This window comes from Gossypium raimondii, chromosome 1 (assembly GCF_025698545.1).
Source record: "Gossypium raimondii isolate GPD5lz chromosome 1, ASM2569854v1, whole genome shotgun sequence".
Lineage (NCBI taxonomy): Eukaryota > Viridiplantae > Streptophyta > Magnoliopsida > Malvales > Malvaceae > Gossypium > Gossypium raimondii.
This window is the reverse complement of record NC_068565.1, coordinates 45,721,548-45,745,586: the sequence shown is the minus strand read 5'-3', so window position 1 is coordinate 45,745,586 and position 24,039 is coordinate 45,721,548. Positions and strand designations below refer to the sequence as shown.

The following is a 24,039-nucleotide window of genomic DNA, read 5'->3' as shown; positions in this document are numbered from 1 at the left end:
CCTGGAAGATGAATGTTCGCCTACAGGTATAGTCAGCTGAGGACCTCACAGGAATGCAAGATGTTCGCAAAGATAGCTTGCGTAAGCCTCGCGCAAACAAGGTCGCAAGAGGGAGCTTGCATAAACCTCGTAGAGATGAGGTCGCGAGCCATGTCTGCGAAGAGGACCTCCCCTTGTGACTGGCAGGTGTGAGGTTTGTTGGGAGAGTCAGTCCTAGGGTCAGAAAGGATCGAGTGCTTCACAGACAAGCATCCAATAAACCAAATGAGGTTCAAAGAATGCCAACACCAGGGACAGGGAATGTCAGTACCCTTGGCCCAAAGGTCATGGCAAAACAATGAGCCCTATTGTGAGTTGTAATAGTAGTAATAGTAGAAATTGTGTATAAATATCCCCTGTATTTCATTTAATACAACATGAGAAATATTGCTCAACAAATATAATTCAATATATAAATTTAAAACATTCTTCAGTAGTTTAAATTTATTAAATTACTTAATGTATTGTAAAATAAAACACAATAAAAACGAAATTAAATATCAGCATTAGAATCTAGCTTTAAATTTCCTTCTCTTCTCCCCAAAATTCTTAACTTTTAAGAGTTAACTAGGTTTTTATATAATAAAATTTTGTGAATAATTAATTAAAAAAGTCACTTGTTATATTTTATTATATTTTTCTTTTAAAAGTAAAAAAAAAAAAAACAAATAAAGATAATGGAATGGCTCTATAGTGAAATGCGCTTTTTTTGCGCCCGACTTTGCAAAAAAGGCACCTGAAAAGCACACAAACCGCTCGTCTGATTGAAGTCACCTCGCCTTGAGGTGGCTGAGGCGGTAATGGCCACTTTAATTACTTGATTGGAATTCATCTGCTACTTGACAGGTGAAAAGAAGGGTATTTTGTAATTGGGTGATTTATTGTAAACATGCCATCATTTGAATTCGGGTTTAAGGAACAGTTGAGTTAGCCAACAAATAAAGCATTTGAAATTTATGATGCCAAATCTTCTCAAAGACAATATTAACAACAACAATAACAAAAAAAGCTTACTGGATCAATCAGCTCGTAGTAATATTAATGATTTTTCTTATGTTCTGCTTTGGTTAAATTTGCTTTGAAGATAATCCACAGGAATAATTAAACCATATACACCCAACAAAAGGAGGTAAGGAATAAACTCCAAAGTCAAAAGTCTTTGCATGTGTGCTACAAAAAAAAAAAGGTATCTTGAAAGACAAAGTTATTTCAAATAGAAAAACCCAGGAGAAAGAAAGCAAATTTCTTTGTCAGTTTCTTTATCTTCCTAAACTTTCTTCTGCTAAGGATAAAACAGCTGAAAAGGTTCTTGTTAAGAAGGCCTGAGGGTTTTCCCAAAGCTTACTACTTTTACCTAAATGACCGCAATGCTCTAGTTTATATCCAATGATTCACCAAAGGGGGGGGGGGGAACAGGTTAATTGGTAGTCTTAGAGAATATGGATAAACCTTGCTATACAAGTAATTTATTGAGTCACTAAAAAGAAAAGTTAATTTTTACACTGCTCACAGCACATTCTAATAGAAATTTAAACAACAATCCCTTTAAGAACTCATCTTGCAACATTCTAATAGCCTCACATTCCTCTTTGCTTCCTCCGAAAGATATTCCACCAAACATTGCCTCCCTGTTTATACTTTTGTTGTATAATCCCATGCAATATATATATACAATGCAACAACCTGTCTTTCCATATTGTAGCCTTGGGTCAATAGAGCCATGAATAACTGTTTGAAATGCAGGGCCTTAGTTATCAGCCTTCTTATCTTGAATGTCTTTCAAGTTTCAGTAGCTTCGGTTGTTTCCACCGGAGATTTCAACAAAGACTTCTTCGTGATGTGGGCTCCTGATCATGTAAACACTTCATCTAATGGCAGGGAAAGAAGCCTGAAACTTGATCAAGTATCTGGTATGATGGCAACAAGAGACAACTTCCTATTCTTTCATTTTTTTTTTCTTTTTGGTTTTCATATACTTATACATTTGTTGTAATTGATACAGGATCTGGTTTTGCATCAACCCAAATGTTCTTATTTGGTCAAATAGACATGCAAATTAAACTAGTGCCAGGGAACTCAGCAGGGACAGTGTTGGCCTACTATGTAAGCAATTTCCCCTTCATTTCGGTGTTTCTAATTTATTGTGTAATTCGATAAACCAAATTGCTTTGACATTGCAGTTGGCATCGGATCAACCTAATCGAGATGAGATAGATTTTGAGTTTCTTGGCAATCTGAGTGGCCAGCCATATATAGTGCAAACAAATATCTATGTTGATGGTTTCGACAACCGTGAAGAGAGGATTTATTTATGGTTTGATCCAACAGAGGACTTCCATACATATTCCATACTATGGAATCTTCATCAAATTGTGTAAGTTGGTTGTCCTTTAGAAGATAACACATATTTTTGTACTTTGTTTCATCAATCATCACCGATGATATTATGTTCATCTATATTTCAGGTTTATGATAGATTCAATTCCTATTAGATTATATAGAAACCATGCAGACAAGGGAGTGGCATATCCTAGGTGGCAGCCAATGAGCATAAAAACCAGCCTATGGAATGGGGACAGCTGGGCGACACGCGGGGGATTAGACAAAATTGATTGGTCAAAGAGTCCTTTCATAGCTTCATTCAAGAATTACACCATTGATGCCTGTGTTTGGAAAGGAAATCCAAGGTTTTGTAGGGCAGATAGCTCAGCCAACTGGTGGAACAAACGCAGTTTTAGCACTCTAACCAGGGTACAGAATAGATGGTTCAAATGGGTGAGGAAGTACCACATGGTTTATGATTATTGCCAAGATAACCAAAGATTCCAAAATAATCTTCCCAAGGAATGCTTCCTTCCCAAGTACTAATACAAAATGTAATAGATAGTTTTCAAATCGGTTCATTGGCTTTAATTGTTGCAGATTTTTCTTTCATGATACTTATACTCTAATGAACTATTAGTATGTATAGAAACTTTCCCAGCCTCCAAGCCTAGGGCTTCAATGCTTAACATCATCTTTATCAGTAGATTGAAAGTAAGGTATTGGAACTTTTTATGCACTAGCTGTCCCCACTGGGCTGACAATGTTCAATATATTGGTCAAGTTTCTAGCCAGATTCCCTGCAGTAAATGCAACAAATCATTTAAATGGTAAAATGTCGATGAACAATTATCTTAATTCAACATTCGGCCTTTTCTTATGCATTTAGCAACGGGTAAAATGCAAATTCTTGGGCTTTTTCGCCCTTTGCAGGCATATCAACGCCATGATATTTTACTAGGTAAACTACTTAATTAGTCACTGAAATTTTCTCGTGTTTCTATTTTCGTCACCGAATTATGAAAATTTTCAATTTGATCACTAAATTATCCGAATTCAGTTTTTTTGTCATTATGTGATTAAGTCTGAAATGGTTGGACGATGTGATTGTTATAAACTATATGAATGGTCACCTAACTATGAAAATATTTTTATTTTGGTCACCCAACTATAAAAATTTTTCGATGTCACTAAAGTTTTCGAAATTAGATTTTTTAGTTACCATTCTGTTAAGTTGACAATAGAAGTTTGACGTGATTTTTTTTATTGACCTAATAACAAATTTTGCCATTCAATACTTATACGTTGTATTAGTTTAATATGAACTCTAAAGAAATAAATAAACATAGTCCTAAACATTACTAGTATTTGATAATAATTTCTTACTAGTTTTTTCAATGATTTTTTTTATAATAGTAATATTTGAGTTTTTGACAAGGGAGTCAGTACCACATTAGTGGGCGCATTGTTTTCCTATTGGAATTGGTATGTATCGGTACTAGTTTGCTTCGGTGTATCATTTTGAATTTATCAATATTTTTAAAAAAATATTTAATATATGTATATAAATATATTTACAAATATCAAATGGATGATACTACATAAATTTTAAATATAAAATATTCATCAATTATATAAATGACTCAAATCTCAAAAATATATATATATATATATATCATTTAAATAAATCCAAAATTAATAATAAAACCAATCATCAAATTTTAGAGATTTAACTTCTCTCTATTTATAAAAGAAGCTGAATGGCGAGTGGAGATTTTTTCTTTGATATCGGGTGACCGGTTTTTTATTATTATATATTATTATATATTAAATGTGAAAGTATGTCCATAATTTTTTTTTAAAATTTTTACATTTCGATAAAGTCTTTTTTGATCGGTCACATCCCAATTAAATCTTTAACAAGATAGTAAATAATTAAAAAATATATTTTTATATTATTTATGCATCGACTGGTGCATCATGTTTCAACTAGTGTGATCGGAATAGATCGAAAGAAGCTAGTGCAACTGATATGGACTAGAATTTTCATTGGCACAAAAAAGAGTGTTGGTTGTTTCAGTTTAGCATTGGAACGGTATGAACCGATTGATATGACCAGAACCGGTATGGAACCGACCACCATGGTTTTTGAGCATTAGAGAACCACTATTTTAACATAAAAGATTATATATAAAAAACTTTCCAATAATTTATGATCTTTTATCATCGAAAACTAAAAATCTTTGAAATTTTTTGTGTTAGATAAGCATCGTTTAGTCTAAAGTGTTAAAAAATTTTATCAATAACTTAAGATCTTTCTGGTATAGGAGATTGGAAACTTTTAAATTTTCCTGCATTGAATAATATTGGCTAAGAGCATAAAAGAATAGGTAGAGAGAGAGAGAAAAAAGCCAATAATTAGGATTAAATTGATAAATTTGGTAAATATTGAGGGTTAAATTTATTGATTTTAGAATTAAGATTAAATTGATAGAAAACATAAATATTGAAGGGCTAAATTTATTATTAGACCAATAAAAATTTACTTTAAACTTTCGTTATCAACTTAACGACATGATGACTAAATTAGAAAATTTTATAGTTGGATAAACATTGGCCATTCTTTTAGTTTATAACATCTTTTAGTTGTTTCAAACTTAACAGTAAAAACAAATTTGGATAGTTTAGTGATTAAATTGAAAAAATTATAGATTAGTGACTAAAATAGAAAATAAAAAGTTAATTAACTAATTAGAGAGTTTATCCTATTTTAAACACCAAAAAATTAAAGTTTTTAAAACCGAATGAAAGGAGCATCACAGTAAATAAATTAGAAGGGAGTTTAAGCCCAACCTGAAAAAGGCTTAGGGCTGGTCCATTTAATAAAAGTGGATAAAGCCCAAAACACTTCCCACTTCTTTGGTCATGTTAAAAGAGAACAAAAGTAACAGAAGCTCAAACTCTAGTTTACATAAACCCTATAGGCTGCGACGGAGCAAGGAACCGGTTGTTTCTCAACGAAATATAGAGATGGGAAGCTCAAGCAAAGATCTTCTACGGTTTGAACACCATAAATACTCTTCTTCACCCTTAGGTAACTAAGCTCCTATCTAAATTTATGCTAACTTTGTTTTCTAGCCATTGAAATTTCATTATCTGTGCGAGTGTGTTTGAGGGTTTTACATGTTCAACAGAATCCGCTCTACTTGTTTGTAAGAAAAAGGACTCGGAACCTCAAAATCATGAACCTGATTCTTCCAAGAAACCCCCCTTCACTCCTTTTCCTAAAAGCCAAGGTAAACTTTCTTCCATCTTTCTTTTTTGAAGTAGTTATTTTGTACCATTTTTTATGCTAAACATATATACAGCTTTTAAAGAATCTGAAACTGATAGTATGTGATTCGGGAATGGAATTATGATCATTGTTTCGGGCTTGAGGACTGTTAAAGAAAACTTTGAATTGTAGGCAGAATTATGAGAGGTCCAGCCTGTTTAGAGATAATTACGTGTTTCATTGGCATTAGAATATGGAAGCTTCTGCTTTGTGCTGAAATCTTCTTTTGAGTATTGCAGTTTTGGGGAAAGTGAAAGATTTCTTGGGAGTCATGGCAGAAGCTAATAAAAGGCTGGAGCTTGATGCAAAGGTTTTTTTTTTGTCAAATTTTTCATCAGTAAACACTCTTTTTAATTTCTAACCTATGTTCTTGTTTATCATAATGTAGAATAATTCTCAAGCATATGATATTGAAGTACTCAATGGGAATGATTCTGAAGTCATTGAAATGGTAACATTAAAATTGAACCTCTTGAATTGTGCTCATCGAATAGTATATGAGTTTGTTAATATGTTTTGGTTGCATATTGTAAAACAGGATTTGATGTTAGGTGTAGCTGATCTTCACACACCTCAAGCTCTGGCTGCTGCTGAATCTGCAATTGCTGGCAATCAGCCACCAATTATGGTAGCTGGCAACAGTAGTAGTAGCGAAACGGAATCAGATGATAGCAGTGATGAGGAAAGCGATGATGATGGTAATGATGATAAGGAAACATCTTGTCCAACCGAACATGAAACATCCAACACGGTCAAAGAGGATGCTGTCCGTGAAGCAACGGGGAAAAGTCGATCAAAGAAGCGGACGAGGATAGTTGAGCTCTCTTGAAAACAATATTTTTTGATTGGTCAAGAAGTAATGTAAAAATTTCTGAACCATCATATTCCGAAGAATCTCAAAAGACCTGTTGAAGTTTCCTGCTAGTGTTGTTGTCCTTGTATTAAATTTTGACCGCAAAGTGAATCATTGAGATGCAAGTTAAATTGGTGCCAACTTCCAGTTTTAAAGCAATCACCCTCAATTTCCAATGCTAAAATCAGTAGTGAACATCTGGTGCAGCATTTGTAGAATTCTCAGAAACCAGATTTAGTTGAACAAGTGAAATGGATGGAGATGTTTCAAGTATCTTGAGACAATTAATTTGATAAAATTAACGCTAAACTAAACCCCAACTTTTTTATTCTTTGGGTGCATACAATATAGACGGTGATTTGTAAAAAAAAGGAATGATGTTTGTGCAACTTTCTATCCTCTCCACAGCAAATCTTCCTTGCTAAACTGCGTGCTTCGAGCCCAATAAGCTCAACTAAAGCATCAAGGCAATGGCCACTACATGTTACAACTTCCGTAAATAATTTACTGTAAAACGATTATAAATCACACATATCCATAGATAATATGTAGATTGTAGTTTGATGATGACAGTGACTAATTGTAAAGCCTGCTAAGACTACTATCTTCACTTGGACTTTGATCACATTTACAATTTTATTGGCATATGCTGGATAAAATAGGCATCATTACTGTGAAATGTCCATACAATTTAGACATAAAAGGGAAGGGTATCAAAATAACAAAAAGATATAAAGTAAAAGCTGGAAGCACTCACCTGTACACTTCTACTGTTGGAAAGTGCATACAATACTTCCACCCTATAAATAAAAAATGACTAGAAAAGACAATAATAAATGAGTTTGGCGTGAATAACAATTGAACTAAATTATTATCATTTTCTGTATCAAGCATTGAGTATTTTTTTCCCAAATTTGAAAAATAAAAGGTAAAATTATACCATCAGTCTTTATATTCTTCATAAAATTGACATTTAGCTTTTGTATTTTTATTTTTAAAAATTTAGTCATTTTAAATTTAGTTATTAACACTGTTTTTTTTATTTTGTTAAATCTGTTAATGCGACATTTTAAAGTACAAAAAAATACTCACTTGCTAATTATGTAATTAAAAAATAATTTTATAATAAATCTGAATTTGATAAAATAATTTTAACAGTGTTAATAGTTAGACTTGGATTTTGAAATCTAAAATGTAAATAAAAAGAATTTACAAAAATATAGAAATTTATAACATATATTAAGAAAAAAAATAAAATGCTGCAAATGCAAACTATTGATCACTGAGAAAAGGAAATAAGGTGCCATAAAAATGGTAATGAAGAGTCGGGTAAAGATGTTCATGCACAAACAAACAAATGTTTCCAATCAAACCATCCTATTTTCCACTGGTTGCATGAAGTAAATAACTTACTTGAACTGCTCGAACACAGAAGTAACCCAGATCAGCAAACATAGCCTCGGTTCATACAATTTACATATAAAAGGGAAGGGTATCAAAATAACAAAAGGATATAAAGTAAAAGCTTGAAGCACTCACCGGTAATGCAAAGTACAACTCCTCCAAGTGATATCCACCCGTTCTTACCGCGTCTTTTGAAGTAAGCCACTATACACAACGGATTAAACACACGGAATACACCCTAACCATACAAAAAAATACCACTTAGCAAGTTCAACCACAGGCATATGATTGGGGCAAATGAATATCCCAATTTGTCAGTTCCAAATCGTTGAACGCAGAATAGGATGACCAAAATTACCACAGAAATTCTCACCACAACGTCTGACTATTATTCAACCATTTTTACGTCGATACGTGTTTAATTTTATGCAGGCAAAAAATAGTTGAAGAAGGAAGAGTTATACCTGATCAGACAGATGGTAGCTGCCCATATACTAGCCAAAGAGGGGCTGAGGAGGGGCGGGAGCACTTACCTGGTACAACGTAGGACATATGTAGGATCACCCCTTCCAACACTAATTTATTAAAATAATATGTCTAACGTTGTACATTGATTTGGAAAGAGAAGGAAAAAGAAAATAGAGTGACATTAATTTATCATATTTTTATTTTAGACTTAGCATACATCAGCAATATATTATTGAGTTTTACTAATTTTATCTGACAAAAAATTATTTTATTGAAAAGAAATCTATTTATATCGATATAGTTTTATATATGATTAATATTTAAACACGTTTATAATAAATTCAACTTATGTACAACACTAATCATGAAATCATATTAAATTTACATGGATATAAATAAATTCTTTTGTAAATTCAAAAGATAGTACCAACTTATTTTATATTATCTTATTTGTTGGTGCAAAGGACAATAAGCAAGCTGGTTTAGGCTTCCTTAAGCAGCAAGCCTCGTAGCTTGGTGAAGAAACAAAAGCAGAAAAATGGTTTTCAAGTAAAACAAAATAAAAGCAAAGGAAAAATGGAGAGAGTTTGAACGAAAAACAGGCTGAAATTTTTCATTAACAACAAAATAAGGCATTAAGCCATTACATGTATCAGTCAACTTGGGAAAACAAACAAGCTATCACCTAATCAACCTCCTAACACCACTAATTTGCATTGAAACTTGCTAGATTAACTTGTACATGTTGCTTTGCTGATCTTTTAGTCAATAACATAAAACATTTACCTACTAAGATCAAAATGAACTAGATTACAAGAGGATTAAAAAGTAACTAAATAAAACAAACAAAACAATGACATTATGCTTGATTCTTGTCGCAGAGCTAGGCTCGACTGCATGTTGTGCCTTCTGCTGCATGGCCACCTTTGTAGTTCAACTTGTTGCATGGAAACTAACTTCAACACTCCTCCTTAGTTTCCATGCTTGTAACTCCTAGCTGCTTCCTCAATTTTATGAACCTTGACATATTGAGTGCCTTGGTGAAAATATCTGCAATTTGCTCTTCTGAATTGCAATGAATCAGCTCTATTTCATGAGCTTGCTCCATTTCCCTTATAACATGTAGCTTGATATTAAAGTGCTTCGTTCTACCATGGAAAACAGGATTCTTTGCAATTGCAACAGCAGACTTGTTATCATAGTAAATCTCTGTTGCCCCTTCTTGATGTTGGTTTAAGTCAACTAGGATTTTTCTAAGCCATATGGCTTGATTTACTGCACCTGCAGCAGCAACATATTCAGCTTCTGCTGTTGACTGTGCTACAAGGTTTTGCTTCTTTGAACTCCAACAAAACATGTTTGAGCCAAGGCTAAAAGCATATCCAGAAGTGCTTTTCATATCATCACACGAACCAGCCCAGTCACTGTCAGCATAGCCTGTTAGCCTCAAGCTTTCAGCCCTTTTGAATAACACACCATGGCCAATGGTGCCTTTGATGTACCTCATGACTCTTTTAGTTGCTTGAAAGTGCTGGTCATTGCAATAATTCATAAATCTTGACAGCACACTAACAGCAAACATGATATCGCGCCTGGTTGCTGCCAAATACAGCAGGTTACCAATAAGATTTTATACATTGTCTCACAAACTGGCTCACCAATTCCTTGTCTCGATAGTTTCATCCCAACAGCCATCGGTGTGCTAGTTGGCTTGCAGTTCTTCATAGAAAACTTATCTAGAATCTCAATAGCAAAGGATCTCTGACTGAGAAAGATTTCTTTTTCAGTTTGCATCACCTCCATTCCAAGGAAGTAATTCATTTTGCCTAAATCAGACATTTCAAACATCTTTATCATTTTGTTCTTGAAGTCAACCAGCATATTCTTGTCTCCTCCTGTCACCAAGAGATCATCAACATAAAGGGATAAGATGAGCTGTGTTTCAGCTTGATTCTTCTTGACATAAAGTGTTGGTTCACTAACACTTCTCTCAAATCCCAAACTGAGCAAATATGAGTCAATTCGAGCATACCAAGCTCTAGGAGCTTGCTTCAAGCCATATAAGGCCTTTTTAAGCCTGTACACCATTTGTTCCTTCCCAGAAACAACAAATCCTGAGGCTGGTCAATGTAAATTTCTTCTTCTAGGAATCCATTAAGAAATGCTTACTTCACATCTAACTGCTGAATGGTCCATAGGTTTTGTGCAGCCAAAGCAACTAACATTCTGACTATTTCAAGCCTAGCTACTGGTGCAAAAGTCTCCATGTAGTCTAGACCATACCTTTGGCTGAAGCCTTTAATAATAAGCCTAGCTTTTAGCTTGTTCAGACTGCCATCAGCATTCTGTTTGGCTCGATAGACCCATTTTACTCCAATGGTCTTGTTTTTAGCAGGCTTTTCAACCAGCTCCCATGTTTGATTCTTCTGAATCATGTTGATTTCATCAACCATAGCCTGCTTCCAACCTTCATCTGCCTCTGCTTCTTCAAAACTGCTTGGTTCAACTGTAGCAACTTGTGCCCTCTCATAAATTTCATCCAAGAGTCTTGTGCCTCTGACAGGCACATCATCAATGTCCATTTGAGGACCAAACTGATCAGGTTCAGTCTGATCAGCCATTAGCTCTTCTGGAATAGCTTCTGGCTCATTTCTTTTCCAATTCCAACACCTCTTTTCATCAAAGGCCATATCTCTGCTCACCTGAATTTTGTTTGTTGAAGGATTTAGAATCCTGTAGCCTTTCTTGACTGAACTATAGCCTATTAGGATACCTGGTTGGGCCCTTTTTGACAGCTTATCTCTCTTCACAGCTGGTATTTGAGCATATCACAAACAACCAAAGACTTTCAAGTAAGCCAATGATGGCTTGAATCCGAACCATGCTTCAAAAGGTGTCTTGTGAGCAAGTGCCTTAGTTGGGAGCCTGTTCTGAAGATAGATTGCAGTATTTACTGCCTCAGCCCACATGGTTTTGGGTAAATTCTTCTCAAATAGAACACACCTGGCCATATTCATCAAGCTTCTATTTTTTCTTTCACTAACCTCATTCTGCTGAGGTGAGTAGACATTGGTCAGCTGATGTTTAATGCCTCCTTCATCACAGTAAGCTTGGAACTGAGTTGAGGTATACTCAGTCCCATTGTCAAATCTTATGCATTTTAATTTGCATCATGTTTCTGTTTCAACTGCTGCTTTGAACTTCATAAATACTTGAGCTACTTCAGACTTATGTTTCAAAAAGAAAATCCAACAATATCTTGAACAATCATCAATGAAAATAATGAAATACCTGTTTCCATTGAGTGATTCAGTCTTCATTGGACCACAGACATCAGTGTGGACCAGCTGCAAACTTTTCGAGGCTCTCCATGCTTTATTTGCAGGAAATGGGAGTCTTGCTTGTTTTCCTAGCTGGCATAGCTCACAAACTTCATCATTTTCCACTGAGTTGGTGAAGTTTTCTGCCAAATCTTCACTGATCATCTGAGCCATTGATTTGAAGTTAGCATGTCCAAGCCTTTGGTGCCAAAGCTTGAAATCATCAGTAGATGCTGTGTAGGCTGACTTTGAGTCACTTGGCTAATGGACTACGAAGCATTTACCAGTCATAGTGACTGTCATGAGGCTTGATCCACTTGGATCAGTATTCTAGCATTGTTTTCCCTTGAACACAACTAAATAACCTTTCTCAAGCAGTAGAGCAATGCTGAGAATTTTTCTGTCAATCTCAAGCACTAATAGCACACTTGAGATGACTTTGGCACCTGTGGAAGTACATATCAGCACATCCCCCTTTCCTTCAGCGTTTATGAACTGACCATTGCCAACCTTTACTTTGGTTTTGCAGCTTTTGTCCAGAGTTTTAAAGATGGATGCATCTGGTGACATGTGATTAGTACAATCACTGTCTAATAGCCAGCCTTTTGAGCACTTTTTATCATCTAATGAGCAGGACACAGTAACGACCTGTTCTTCATGGTCACTACTGTCTTTAGCCACTCAAACCTCTTCATTTTTCTGTTGTGAGTGAATCTGCTTAGGCTTGCCTTTGTTTTTGCAGACCCTTTCAACATGCCCTCTCTTCTTGCAATGTTGGCATAGTGCATCTGGTCTAAACCAGCATCTTTCTTCTGGATGACCAGGCCACTTGCAGTGCCTGCAGGGTAAGTCACTACTCCTTGTTGCATCAGGCTTAGGCCTGTTTTTCCAGAACTTTTTTCCTTTTTTAGCATTGGTGCTCGAGGCCTCTCTGGCTTTGGCTTGAAAAACACATTCTTGATGGTCTTCAACTCTGCTAGCTCTTCTTTGCTCCTGAGCATAGAAGGTGTTAATTAGCTCAGTCAAAGAGATGCTAGCAAGATCTCTTGAATCCTCTAAAGAGGATATCTTTGCCTCATACCTTTCAGGTAAGGTAGAAAGGACTTTCTCTACTATCATTGCTTCATCAAATTGCTCACCAAGGAGCCTTATGCTGTTAACCACTGCCATGATCCTATTTGCATACTGCTTCACAGTTTCTTCTTCCCTTATCTTTAAGTTTTCAAAGTCTCTTCTCAAATTCAACAGCTGCTGCTGCCTTGTCCTCTCTGTGCCTTGAAACTCCTCCTTGAGCTTGTCCCAGGCTTGCTTTGGTGTCTCACAAGCCATAATTCTGGTGAAAATGACATCTGAGGCACTATTTTGAATGCAGGACATGGCTTTGTGCCTCTTGGTCCTCTCATCAGCATGTTGTTTGATCCGAGCTACTGTGGGATTGGTCCTCAGTGGTGTTGGCTCAGCATCGGTGTTTACAACTTCCCACAGATCAAAGGTATGCAGGTAAGTCCTCATTTTAACCATCCAAAGGTGAAAACTTTCCCCATTGAAGACTGGTGGGGCTGCTGGAGAAAATCCTGAAGAAGCCATTCAAATTTTTGGTTTTGTTGCAACAGGTCCTCTAAGACAAAAGCTCTAGATACCAATTGTTGGTGCAAAGGACAATAAGCAAGCTGGTTTAGGCTTCCTTGAGCAGCAAGCCTCGTAGCTTGGTGAAGAAACAAAAGCAGAAAAATGGTTTTCAAGTAAAACAAAATAAAAGCAAAGGAAAAATGGAGAGAGTTTGAATGAAAAATAGGCTGAAATTTTTCATTAACAACAAAATAAGGCATTAAACCATTACATATATCAGTCAACTTGGGAAAACAAACAAGCTATCACCTAATCAACCACCTAACACCACTAATTTGCATTGAAACTTGCTAGATTAACTTGTACATGTTGCTTTGCTGATCTTTCAGTCAATCAACATAAAAAATTTACCTACTAAGTTCAAAATGAACTAGATTACAAGAGGATTAAAAAGTAACTAAATAAAACAAACAAAACAGCAGCATTATGCTTCAGTTGCTGCACAGCTAGGCTCGACTGCATGTTGTGCCTTTTGCTGCCTGGCCACCTGTGTAGTTGAACTTGTTGCATGGAAACTAACTTTAATATTATTGCATTATTAAACGGTAGTTTTACTTTTCTTAACCAAAATAATTTATTATTTAATGTTAAAATAATAAAATATTCCAGAAAAGAAATGCTAAAGAGAAAAACTCCAAATGAACTTCTCTTCCAAGATGGAAATCAAGGTATAAATAGAAATTAAAATCCCCATTTAAGTTTTTTCTTTATAAATAAATTCTTTTACAGAAGTGAATTATTAATGCTGTTCACATGTTGCATTATGCCATTCATTCATAAATCAAATTCTAAATCCAGATCGTTTGAACTAAATGCCTATAAATAAATTGCCAACCCTTCACTTCATTTCTCACCGTCATCGCAACTTATGGAAGAGAACAAAGCAGGTATGGCCGAGAATGTGGAGAAAGGTGAGGAGATAGAGATGGCAGCAGCAGAAGCTGATAAAAACCAACTAACAGAACGAAAGTTCTCGTGGGCCAAGCTGCGCCGTGTGGATTCTCTCAATTTGGAGGCTGGCAGACTTTCATTTTCTTCAACCAAGTCCCCCCATTCCAAGGTTGTCGCTCCGGACTACACTCATTTATTTATTGCCTAAACCTACAAGCTTTTGCTTACTTTATGTAATTTTGGACAGGTGGATTGGATGAGGACGTTGAGTTTAGCATTTCAGTCTATTGGAGTGATATACGGAGATATTGGAACATCTCCGCTTTATGTATACGCCAGTACTTTCACTGACGGTATTGGTCACCAAGATAACCTTATTGCGGTTCTTTCCCTCATCATCTACTCCATAGTTCTAATCCCTTTTTTCAAGTATGCATTCCTCGTCTTGAGAGCCAATGACAACGGTGAAGGTGAAATTAAATAGAGTTATTCCTACCTAGCTACGCGGTCAGCGCTATCTACCATAGTTAATATATATGATTGATCAGGTGGAACGTTTGCGCTGTATTCTTTGTTGTGCCGACATGTGAAACTGAGCTTACTTCCGAATCAACAACCGGAGGATAGAGAGCTGTCTAACTACCAGTTGGACACTCCATCCAGCCAGTTGAATCGAGCATATAAAATTAGAGGAAAGATGGAGAACAGTTTAAAAGCCAAACTTGCTATTTTCGTGGTCACTATCCTTGCGACTTCAATGGTTATAGGTGATGGGGTTTTGACCCCATCTATCTCAGGTATTCCCTACATATCTGCTCACAATTTGTCACTACCATTGATTCAATCAAGACAGTGAGTTTATTAACCTTTTACTTCTTACTCATTTACATTAATATAATATTCTTTCTTTTCCACAGTTCTTTCTGCGGTTGGTGGCATCGATTCCTTGGGGCAAGGTATAACTCTTACTTCTTCAACCATTTTTTGCATAAATACACGTATTGACGTAAAATGATTGAATAATATTCAGACGCTGTGGTGGGAATTTCTGTGGTAATTCTGGTCATCCTGTTCTGCGTTCAACGATTTGGAACCGACAAATTGGGATATTCATTTGCCCCAATCATATGCCTATGGTTTACCTTGCTAAGTGGTAGTGGTTTGTACAACCTCTTCACATATGGTTGGGGTGTATTACGTGCGTTTAATCCGTTGTATATAGTGGGTTACTTCAAAAGACGCGGTAAGAACGGGTGGATATCACTTGGAGAAGTAGTACTTTGCATTACAGGTGAGTGCTTCTAGCTTTTACTTTGTATCTTTTTGTTATTTTGATACTCTTCCCTTTTATGTCTAAATTGTATGGACATTTGACAATAGGAACCGAGGCTATGTTTGCTGATCTGGGTCACTTCAGTGTTCGAGCAGTTCAAGTAAGTTATTTACTTCATGCAACCAGTGGAAAATAGGATGGTTTGATGGGAAACTGTTATACATATATATTATTCAAAATTTGTTTGTTTGTGCATGGATCTGCAGATTAGTTTCTCCACTATTACCTTGCCTTCTTTACTTACTGTATATTGTGGCCAAGCTGCCTACCTCACAAAACACCCTGAACACGTTGGGGACACTTTCTACAAATCTATTCCAGGTAAACATCTTTTGTTAAGACGAGTATGAAAAGGGATGCTTCGAAAACAAGTTTTGTGATGAACAATGTAATTTATTTGGATATTATGTAGATCCACTCTATTGGCCAACATTTGTGGTAGCGGTAGCTGCTTCCATTATTGCAAGCCAAGCTATGATATCAGGAGCATTTTCAATTATCTCTCAGTCGTTAACACTGGGATGTTTTCCAAGAGTTAAGGTGGTCCACACCTCCACTGAGTATGAGGGGCAGGTTTATATACCAGAAGTCAACTACATGCTCATGATTGCCTGTGTTGCAGTCACTGTTGGGTTCAGAACCACAGTAAACATCGGTCACGCATATGGTAATTAAGCTCGTAACCCAAATTTCAACAAATTTGAAATGCAAAACTTAAAATTTTATTCTGAAGTTTATTTGGGTATACGAATTATAGTTAAGTGAAATTAATATCAAGGATAACACTTCATTTCTCTTGGGTTTACAGGAATTGCTGTTGTAGCTGTAATGGTGATCACAACATGTATGGTTACTCTTATCATGCTTGTTATATGGAAGACAAACATATTATGGATTGCTCTCTTCTGTGTGTTCTTCGGCACTATAGAGACCATATATCTCTCATCAGTCTTGTATAAATTCGTTGAAGGTGGCTACCTTCCACTGGTCTTCTCACTTATCCTAATGACAATCATGGGAATATGGCACTACGTGCACCAAAAAAGATACGAATTTGAGCTCAACAATAAAGTTTCAAAGGAATACATTAAGCAACTGGTGGAAGATCCAAAGATAAACCGGGTACCAGGAATCGGTCTTTTGTACTCAGAGTTGGTTCAAGGCATACCTCCCATATTTCCTCATTTCATTTCCAGCATTCCTTCTATCCATTCAGTTCTAGTCTTTGTCTCCATTAAGAAACTTCCAATCAGCAAGGTAACACCAGAGGAGCGTTTTCTCTTCAGACATGTGGAACCAAGAGAGTATCGAATGTTCCGTTGTGTTGTTAGATATGGTTATAAGGATTTCATGGGAACACCTGTAGAGTTTGAGCAACAACTGGTTGAGAAGTTGAAGGAATTCATTCGTCATGAATATTTCATGGCTGAAGGAGAGGCCGTAGCTGTAGAGAACTCGCCCCAGAGCTCCAATATTCTGGTAAATCAAGGCAAAGACAAAGGAAGTAGTAGAAGGGCTGTTTTTGTGGAGGAAACACTGAACCAGCTCAACCAATCTCGTCGTTCCTCAGCCTCCATCCAGTCATTCAATATGGCCAAATCAAATAACTCGTCGAGTGGGATCGTATCACCAGCACCACCCATACTGGGAGCTGAAGAAGAGATTCAATTTGTTCAGAAAGCAAAGGATGAAGGAATTATTTACCTCCTAGGAGAAGCTGAAGTGATGGCTAAACCCAATTCTTCCTACACAAAGAGGATGGTTGTGGATTATGGCTATAATTTTCTGAGGAGAAACTTCAGGCAAGGGGAGAAAGTGATGATGATACCACAAGCCAAACTTCTAAGGGTTGGAATGACATACGAGATTTAGAGGACTTGATGAAATGCTGAGTGAGTTTACATATAATATATATGTAAGTATGGTGTGGTAGCTTGTCAATAAAATATATCTTTGCTTCGGGTAAATTAAAATTGCAATGCTGCTACACATTTATGACACCCTTTTATATTTTGTTTTCTTCTATTTAGACTTTGTCTATAATTTCAATATAATGCTAAAACAAACAAAAGAAATTTTTTGAGTATTGCAGTTTTGGGGAAAGTGAAAGATTTCTTGGGAGTCATGGCAGAAGCTAATAAAAGGCTGGAGCTTGATGCAAAGGTTTTTTTTGGTCAATTTTGTCATCAGTGAACACTCTTTTTAATTTCTAACCTATGTTCTTGTTTATCATAATGTAGAATAATTCTCAAGCATATGATATTGAAGTACTCAATGATTCTGAAGTCATTGAAATGGTAAATTAAAATTGAATCACTCTCTCTTGAATTGTGCTCATCGAATAGTATATGAGTTTGTTAATATGTTTTGGTTGCATATTGTAAAACAGGATTTGATGTTAGGTGTAGCTGATCTTCACATACCTCAAGCTCTGGCTGCTGCTGAATCTGCAATTGCTGGCAATCAGCCACCAATTATGGTAGCTGGCAGCAGTAGTAGTAGCGAAATGGAATCAGATGATAGCAGTGATGAGGAAAGCGATGATGATGGTAATGATGATAAGGAATGATGTTTGTGCAACTTTCTATCCTCTCCACAGCAAATCTTCCTTGCTAAACAGCGTGCTTCGAGCCTAATAAGCTCAACTAAAGCTTCAAGGCAATGGCCGCTACATGTTACATCTTCCGTAAATATTTTACTGTAAAACGATTATAAATCACACATATCCATAGATAATATGTAGATTGTAATTTGATGATGACAGTGACTAATTGTAAAGCCTGCTAAGACTACTATCTTCACTTGGACTTTGATCACATTCACAAATTTATTGGCTTATGCTGGGTAAAATAGGCATCATTACTGTGAAATATCCATACAATTTAGACATAAAAGGGAAGGGTATCAAAATAACAATAAGATATAAAGTAAAAGCTGGAAGCACTCACCTGTCATGCACCTGTCATGCAAAGTACTACTCCAAGTGATGTCCACGCGTCCTTACCGCGTCTTTTGAAGTAATCCACTATATACAACGGATTAAACGCACGTAATACACCCCAACCATATGTGAAGAGGTTGTACAAACCAATACCACTTAGCAAGGTAAACCACAGCCATATGATTGGGGCAAATGAATATCCCACTTTGTCAGTTCCAAATTGTTGAAAGCAGAATAGGATGACCAGAATTATCACAGAAATTCCCACCACAGCGTCTGAATATTATTCAATCTTTTTTACGTCAATACGTGTATTTATGCAGGCAAAAAATGGTTGAAGAAGGAAGAGTTATACCTGAGATAGATGGTAGTTGCCCATATACTAGCAAAAGAGGGGCTGAGGAGGGGTGGGAGCACTTACCTGGTGGAGACTGTGCCGATTCTACGAGGGCGGCGGTGGAAACTGACCGGTTTGGTCGGCAAGGGGATATAGTGGATTACGTGCATTTAATCCGTTGTATATAGTGGATTACTTCAAAAGACGCGGTAAGAACGGGTAGATATCACTTGGAGGAGTAGTACTTTGCATTACAGGTGAGTGCTTCCAGCTTTTACTTTATATGTTTTTGTTGTTTTGATACCCATCCCTTGTATGTCTAAATTGTATGAACATTTGACGGTAGGAACCGAGGCTATGTTTGCTGATCTGGGTCACTTCAGTGTTCGAACAGTTCAAGTAAGTTATTTACTTCATGCGAGGAGTGGAAAACAGGATGGTTTGATAGGAAACTATTTTACATTTATTTGATTTAACTTATACCTTATGATTTTGGTTTTAATTTCTACAAGTTCCTTAGTTTAGTTGTAGTATAATTATTATTTCTTAATATTTACATATTTATTTTTCAAATTATTCACATACAAGACTGTAATGTAATGATTCATTTATATTAAATTATAAAAAGTGTGGAACAACTAACATATATTTTTATGATTAATTTCTAAACATGTTATTTTTCAAACGGTATAATTTTTAAAATATATTTTAATACATTAATATAATATTTTAAAAATATTTTTAATACTATTTATATCTTAATAATTTTCTTTCCATAATATTTAAAATATTACAAATATATTATATTCTAAATAATTTATATACACGATAAATTTGTGCATTGTGTAGGTAAACAAAATTAATTTATATATTTATATATATGTGTGAATTTGGAAAAAATTAAAGTGGTATTGATACTGTACATTAATTGAACAGCTTTTAAGAAAATTTGAAGTTGGATCTTAACTTGAATAATTTTGGATTGATATTAATGTTATATATTAGCCTGGATGATGAACATCTTTACCTGACTCTTCATTACCATTTTTGTGGCTCCTTATTCCCTTTTCTCAGCGATCAAAACTTCACATTTGGAGCAATGTTATAAATTTCTATATTTTTGTAAATTTATTTTTATTTTTAAGATTTTAGTTTTTATATTTTAGATTTTAAAATCTAAATCTAATTATTAATAATATTAAAATTATTTTATTAAATCTAGATTTGTTATAAAATTATTTTTTATTTATATGACTAGCTTTTTTTTTACTTTAAAATGTCGCATTAATGATTAAAAAAAGCAGTGTTAATAACTAATAAAAAGTAAATTTTAAAAATAAAAATATAAAGACTAAATGCCAAATTTATGAAGAATATAAAGAGTTCTTCTGAATTTCGAATAGTATTCAAGATCCTCTCTTTTTGATTATCTAATAAATCACTTAATGAAAGTAGACTACCTTTCCATTTGTTTTTTTTATTTCAAAAATTTCATGATCCCTTCCCGAACCAAACACGAACCTTTCGATTCATTTGGCTCTCACGCTCAATTATTTCTTATTTATTGGGAATTAATTCCCAATATCTTTTTTTCTAATGTAATGAGCTTAACCTCTCCTTCTCATCTCTATTCATATTCCAAAATATCGAAACTGATTATTAATCCAAGACCAGAATATTCAGAGGAATCTTCTGACCAAAATAGAAAATATATCAAAAAACTAAAAAGTATAATAAAATAATAATAAATCTACTTACCGTATAATTTTACCCTTTATTTTTCAAATTTGGGAAAAGAAATACTAGGAGGCTTACACCATCTCGATACAGAAAATGATAATAGTTTAGTTCAATTATTATTCACGCCAAACTCAATTATTATGTGGAATTTACGAGTTTTACAAATTAAAACGATTGTACTTACCAAACCTTTGATGAAAAGAAACATATGCTATTAATGGTGAAATTGATAACTGGTAGGAAAAACGAGTCAAGCGGGGATTGATTTGATTCGATAAGTAAAAATATTCAACAGTAAAAAGGATGTTAGGATTTGAAAAGGGGAAAATCTAATTTAATTGGGAAAGGAAGGGTTAAATAGTTTAGGGTTTGGAAACCCTAGGGCGGCAAGGGTAATTATCCTAAAGTTTTGGGTTGAAAATGAAAATAAAATGGATTTGGGGATGACTCAAACCTAAACCACTAAGAGGGAGATACTAATGCTTAACCATTAAGTTACTATCCAATGAAAAGAAAATAAGGGGAGTGGAGCTTGAACTTAATATCTTTAAAAAGGCAAAAACTAGTTAACTGCCGAGCCAATTCAATTTCTTAATTAATTATTTTAATTAACCTCCTAAATTTTGGTGCTTTCAAATAACGACCATATTGTTTGTGCAAATCCTATCCTAAATCCTATCCTAAATAATGCGGTCGTTGAAAGCAAAAAAAATATCCTATCCTAAATAATGAAAAAGAATAGTAAAAGGGAAGTAAGGTCAAATCCTCAGGGATTGGATTTGCATAATATCTTGTTCCGTGAAATCCTAGGCAGAATCTTGCCCAAGAAAACCTGCGTTCCTGGAAAAAAAAAACAGAATTAAAGGTTTGGATCTGAAAACAAAAAATAAAATAAAAAGAGAATTAAGAATATTGAATCGAAAATTCGAGAAATTAAAAATAGATTTGAGAGAAAGAAAATTCTTATGGGAGGTTCCAGCCTCCAGTTGTCTTGTTCCGCCTTAGGTTCAATCATCGATTTTTAGATGATCCTTCCAAAACTGAATAAGCTAGTTATAGTGGAAGAGGATGCCTACAACCACCAGCTCCAAGGATTTAGACTTACGATTTAGTGGAACCTGACTCTAAACAACAATCGCTTCTGTGGGATCGTCTTATGCTAGATCAACGCTTCTCAATGGCGAATCCTACGCCATTTTGTCTCTTGGGCTTGCCAACCTCTGATGCAATAAGCTAATGATTAAATGCTAAAGTTACATATTTTATGTAATTAATTTGGTTAATTTATGAGAATGCACCACTAATTTTGCCATATTTATTGAATTTTGTGCAGGAATGCAATTTGGGGTTAAATAGAAGAAAAAAGAAATAATTGGGCTAGATTGAAGAAAGAAGCAAAGAAGGAGGGCCAAAGCAGAATTTTTCCAAGAATAATTAGCTGAAATTGTTGGCTTAGTGGGAGATTATTTTGGGATATTTTTTATATTATGGAATATTTTCCTTGATTTTCTATACTAGTTGGGTCTTAATTTAGCAAGGCCACTAGTATAAATAGAGGCTACATTTGTTCATTTTAATCATCAATTGAAATATCAAGCATTCATCTTTCAATACATTCTCTCTTTTCTCACAAATTTATTTGTTGTCTTTAGTTTCCTTTACTTTCAAATCCTAATTTTCCAGCTTGTTACCACTTAAACCATTTTCAATTTCCTTTTCAAACTTTCTTTCCATCTCCAGTAGCTAATTCACTTTATTACTTTATTTCACCACCAAAATTTTAGCCCCCCAAATTAAATCACGCTTCCCATTCCTTTCATCCATTTTACCTTATTTAATTATTCCAATACCAACATGCCTCAAACCTTAGCCAACTATATCCATTTTCAGCTTTAGGCAGGAATTAGCCTCGTCAAAACTCGTGAGTTACGAACCCGAGCGATTTAACTCCTAAATTCTAGTACTTATTATTTCTCCGGATTAAGAGTATGATTTTGTCAACTCACAAAGTCAGATCAACATTAAGTCAAAAAGACGTCATTTGATTTAGTGTGGTTAGACGTACAGTTGGAATTCTGAAAGGAACATTTCTAATCGGTTTTCTGTGAACACATTGGCGTGCCAAGTGGAGATAGTTGTTTGGTTCCGTCAAGGGAAGTAGTAACCGGATTTAAATGTCCCACGAGGTTGAGGACATTGGTTCGAGCTAGGCTCTTCTAGAACGCAAAATTGTCGGAGTTCTAAATCACGAACGTTTCGTGGTTGTTCGATCGGTAAGGGTTAGTTATTGGACGTTCCATAACTAATTTACACAAGGAATAGTTGGTGTCCGAGGCGTCCTTAGTAGCTATAACTAGCTTATTGGATAGGAGGAGTTCATCTAATTTCGAGGATCGGTTCAAAGACGAGGAAAAATCTGTGCCTAAGGCTGAGCTTATTCTAATTAATTTTTCTTCAAACTTATTTAACTGCATTTTATTATTTCATTTTCAACTTTTACTTTTTACGCGTTTTATTTATTTGCTTCAGGTTCTAGGTTTTCGATTTTATTCTCCCCCCTAATATCTTGGGCACGACAATTGCCCCGACATAAATCTGGTCAAGAGAGCAACAATTTGAAGTAAACTCAGTCTCTGAGGGATCGACCCTACTCCCTATACTGCTCAAATTGCAAACTAGGCGTAGGTTTATATTGGTAGACTCAACACCCATCAGTTTTGGCGCCGTTGTCGGGGACTGACGACACTTATAATTGTTTAAGTTATCTTCATGACCAGATCTTCATCCGGAGATCTCGAATATGACCCAGAGATCAAAAAATTAGCACGAGCACGACGAAAAGAGACAAAAGCTCTTAAACGTGCAAGTAAAGCAGAAGTTGAGCTAGGACAAAGGCTCTTAGAAACCGACATTGAAAAATTGAGACAAGCTATTCGTGTAGAGGCAATTCGATATGGGAAACAAGTCGAAGTGGTTGATCCTGAGACCGAACCACTTCCTAAAACAAAAGAAGTAGAAGACAACCTCGGTGAACCAGAAAGGATGGCGAATCGAACTATTCGTCAACTAGCCGCTGCTCCCAACGAGCAAACACCGTTATGCATCAACTATCTAGCCGGAGAAACCCCATTCGAGTTGAAGTCAAGCCTGATCCACCTTTTGCCCACTTTTCGAGGCTTGAAGAATGAGAATCCATATACCCACTTGAGAGAATTCCACATGGTCTGCTCAAGCATGAAACCACAGGGAGTAACCGAAGATGAAATTAAACTTCGGGCCTTTCCTTTTTCTTTAGTTGATACAGCAAGAGAATGGTTATTTTACTTACCCCATGGTTCAATTACAACGTGGGATGACTTATCTCGTGTTTTTCTTGACAGATTTTTCCCAGCATCGCGAGCAGCTGAACTTAGGAGAGACATAGTGGG

At 35.4% G+C, this 24,039-nt stretch overlaps 3 protein-coding genes and 1 long non-coding RNA gene across 6 annotated transcripts; all 4 read left to right on the top strand.

Moving 5' to 3' along the window:
* Positions 1-1,722: 1,722 nt before the first annotated feature.
* On the top strand, positions 1,723-3,245 carry LOC105786065 (probable xyloglucan endotransglucosylase/hydrolase protein 10). The gene is made up of 4 exons (XM_012612329.2): positions 1,723-1,949; positions 2,042-2,142; positions 2,220-2,413; positions 2,505-3,245. Exons 1-4 carry the CDS (start codon positions 1,760-1,762, stop codon positions 2,905-2,907), a joined length of 888 nt encoding a protein of 295 aa, XP_012467783.1. The 5' UTR covers positions 1,723-1,759; the 3' UTR covers positions 2,908-3,245.
* Positions 3,246-5,304: 2,059 nt separating this feature from the next.
* LOC105786064 (uncharacterized) lies at positions 5,305-18,370 on the top strand. Of its 3 annotated transcripts, none has more exons than XM_052634406.1 (5): positions 5,305-5,455; positions 5,556-5,657; positions 17,686-17,756; positions 17,834-17,890; positions 17,983-18,370. In XM_052634406.1, exons 1-5 carry the CDS (start codon positions 5,392-5,394, stop codon positions 18,160-18,162), a joined length of 474 nt encoding a protein of 157 aa, XP_052490366.1. In that variant the 5' UTR covers positions 5,305-5,391; the 3' UTR covers positions 18,163-18,370. The 3 variants fall into 3 exon arrangements, with proteins under 3 accessions (XP_052490366.1, XP_052490365.1, XP_012467782.1); XM_052634405.1 differs by lacking the exon at positions 17,686-17,756 and adding an exon at positions 5,935-6,005 and having other exon boundaries at positions 17,983-18,369; XM_012612328.2 differs by lacking the exons at positions 17,686-17,756; positions 17,834-17,890; positions 17,983-18,370 and adding exons at positions 5,935-6,005; positions 6,084-6,146; positions 6,234-6,689.
* LOC105786063 (potassium transporter 5) lies at positions 14,259-17,676 on the top strand. The gene is made up of 9 exons (XM_012612325.2): positions 14,259-14,429; positions 14,508-14,730; positions 14,809-15,057; positions 15,178-15,216; positions 15,291-15,551; positions 15,641-15,693; positions 15,800-15,914; positions 16,006-16,260; positions 16,402-17,676. The coding sequence occupies exons 1-9, from the start codon at positions 14,259-14,261 to the stop codon at positions 17,463-17,465; spliced, it is 2,430 nt and encodes an 809-aa protein (XP_012467779.2). The 3' UTR covers positions 17,466-17,676.
* A 286-nt stretch (positions 18,371-18,656) lies between the features above and the next one.
* LOC128042927 (uncharacterized) lies at positions 18,657-22,257 on the top strand. The gene is made up of 3 exons (XR_008198529.1): positions 18,657-19,128; positions 19,218-19,270; positions 21,945-22,257. It is a non-coding gene; the product is annotated as an uncharacterized LOC128042927 (long non-coding RNA).
* Positions 22,258-24,039: the final 1,782 nt, after the last annotated feature.